The sequence below is a fragment of the Sinocyclocheilus rhinocerous genome, unplaced genomic scaffold (assembly GCF_001515625.1).
Source record: "Sinocyclocheilus rhinocerous isolate Xijiao unplaced genomic scaffold, SAMN03320098_v1.1 scaffold4178, whole genome shotgun sequence".
Taxonomy (NCBI): domain Eukaryota; kingdom Metazoa; phylum Chordata; class Actinopteri; order Cypriniformes; family Cyprinidae; genus Sinocyclocheilus; species Sinocyclocheilus rhinocerous.
Genome location: NW_015627541.1, coordinates 64,984 through 67,900, shown reverse-complemented (window position 1 = coordinate 67,900; position 2,917 = coordinate 64,984). Strand labels below are relative to the sequence as shown.

The following is a 2,917-nucleotide window of genomic DNA, read 5'->3' as shown; positions in this document are numbered from 1 at the left end:
TATGCTCTGCATCAACAAGTAAAAATAGTAGCACATACAACGACTTGAACACAAGTGCTACTCACTGTGGCTTACCAAAAGGTACACTGACCTTAAAAGTTCACTGAGTCTTAATGCATGCTCACCTCATCACCTGACCTCTCCATAGCACATCCTGAGTATTTGGGATGTTTGTACACACATTCATACACATAAATGTTTTAATATTTTTATATGTTTGTCTGTCTGTGTGTACACAGTGTATGTACACAGATAAACATAAGCATTTACAATGGGATCCACCACTCATGATAATGCTTCTATTGTGTATTCTTTTCTATTTTAATACAATGTTATTCATTACAAATTATGTTATTATTTGCATTAAATGATTTAGTAGATTTTTTAGTAGATTTTGTATATTTGAATTAAAACATCTTACCAATGAGGAACATCAGCAACGGTTTTTCATACAGTATTCACAGTATTGCAATGCTGAATTGCAAGAACAAGCTAGAATTGTACAGAAGTTATAGAGCAGAAATTAAACGCATAGAGGACAAAAAAAGTAGAAAAAGTTTTGGTAACACTTTTTAATTGATGTGAGCTTAATACTCCAACTGAAAAAAATGACTACAGCTTGTGAGTGGTTAGATGTTGAGTGTTTCCTGTAGAGCTAATGTTATTTAATTGATGTGAGCTTTATACTCCAAGTCTCCAACTGAAAAAAATGCAATGTTTTATATGGTTACATTTTATTTTGATGGTCCCCTTAATCAATCGACTATAAGTAACTTTGCAACTACATGCCAACTAACTCTCATTAGAGTATTAGTATGCTCAAGAATGGTAGAATCTAGTATGGTAGAATAAGTTGACGTACTTGCAAAGACACTTAAAGTCAGTTTATCTGTTGGTTGCCCATCACAATAAAGTGTTAGCATATATTTACAGTAGCAGACATACTAATACTCTAATGACCGCTAGTTAATATGTAGTTGCAGAGTTACTTATCAACAGCTGTTTAAAGGGTACCATCAAAATAATCAAACTGATATTACAATAAAAATAGTTCAAAGCAAATGTGTCATATTACACATTCATCTGATCTGATATCTGATAAAATTTATTATTATTATTATTATTATTACTACTTATAAGTGGTCTTTGACCGCTTTAAGTAAAGTAGCATAAGAAAAATGGCAAGATATGAGACTTATAATACATTATAACTATGAGAAATATAATCCATTGTAAAAGTGGATGCAATGTGCTCATTGTGTTATAAATCATCATACTCTTAAAAGCTATAACCACAAATAATTAAATATTATAATATATTAAAACTGTTCTTATGAATATTCATGAGATGATACAACATATTATAAGGTTTTTTATAATGCATTATGCATTCATTATAAACCCTTATAATTCATAGAAAGTGTTACCAAAGTTTTTTTTTAACGTTTTATGGTTTTAGTTTATAAGGGCACACAAACAAAGGTGTGTCTTCATGTGTTTCTTAAATGTTGTGGAAAGTGAAGGTTCTGGAAAGTGACTATCTACTTAGGAATTAAAAAATCATTTTTTGCTTTAATAACAGCAGCACATGCAAGAGCTGCATGAACTTTATGAGTTTGTGTAAAACCTGATTATGCTGCATGATTTGAGAATTATCCCAATTGCATTTTGTGCTTCACTCAAAGCAAGAAAATCTGATGGTGCAGATTGTTGATTGGTGCATTTGATAGTGACCTATAAGTGCAGAATTTAAAAGACTTCATATTCATTTTACAGCATAACTTGCCTTTCTATTTGAAAAAAATCTAAATCCTAAAACTTTTAATTCATTCTAAGAAGGGAAAAAAAAAAGAATTTCCGAACTTTGGTTTTCACTGTATTTATGTATAAATGTATGCAGGTATGCATGCAGTCTATGTATGATAAAAAAAAAAGTTAAAGAGCGGATATTCAATGACTTTCTCTCAGAGATGAAAGGACAGATAGGCTAATGAGGACGATTTCTTGCCATAAATGATTCATTCTGCACCGTTCTGGGAACATGTGAGGATAGAAGTGGGTGGTTCGGGGGTCTCGCTGGACGTTTTGAGTTATTCTGGGAGATAATTAGTGCCTGTATTTTGCCTGCACTGTCACGACTCAGCGCTGCGCAGCAACGGGTGCGGCGGTACTTCACCTGCGGCGAGCAGCACGGCTGTGTCCCCTCCCTTATCCAATAGAGGGAAAATATCCACACACACACACACACACACACACGTCCACTTCCGGACACGACTGTGCCAATCCAACCCTCTGTCCTGAGTTTTATCATGCAGCATGCGCAGATGTACCAGCATTCACAACGCTGAAAGACTAAACAGCGCGACGCTCGCAAAACTTAATTCAACTTTAGGAACGGGATAGACTCGTTCACCGCTCTCACAGGAGGTTTTCACACTCTCTGGCCGGTTTGAATGACAAAGGCGATCCCGTGGGAAAATCACGCGCCTTCACAAAATGGATAAAGGAACGGGACTCCGTCCTGTGATTTTGATTATTGCTCTTGGTAAGTTGACTAGTTCTTGATTAAGAAACGCCTGTACTCATTATTTTAAGGTAACGAGTAGGCTTGGTTTATTAAACGCGTGTGAAAAGTGTATGTTTGCATTTAATTAGTTTAGATAACAACAAAAGCGTTATAGACACACATTGTGTCTTTATTGTAAACTCTTAATATGGTTGTTTATATTATTATTTTATGACAGAATTCAGCTTGATGTTTTTCAGGTCGACCTCAAATTTCAGTCAAATTCTAATTCAGTCTAATGAGAACAATTTTTCCTTATCAGTTTATATAGGCCATTTACTGTTAACCAACAATATTACATTGGTCTGTTAATAAGCTTGTTTTATTTTTCTTTTAAGATTTATTGCCCCC

The 2,917-nt window shown here is 34.3% G+C and overlaps 1 protein-coding gene across 1 annotated transcript in view; it reads left to right on the top strand.

The window, feature by feature from the left end:
• The first annotated feature begins 2,189 nt into the window (after positions 1-2,189).
• The window catches only part of LOC107730419 (prostaglandin F2 receptor negative regulator-like), a 26,883-nt gene continuing 26,155 nt past the window's right edge, over positions 2,190-2,917 (top strand). The window contains exon 1 of the mRNA XM_016541268.1: positions 2,190-2,545. Coding sequence (XP_016396754.1) covers positions 2,497-2,545 — 49 coding nt within the window. The 5' untranslated portion in view covers positions 2,190-2,496. The remainder of the gene's footprint in view (positions 2,546-2,917) is intronic.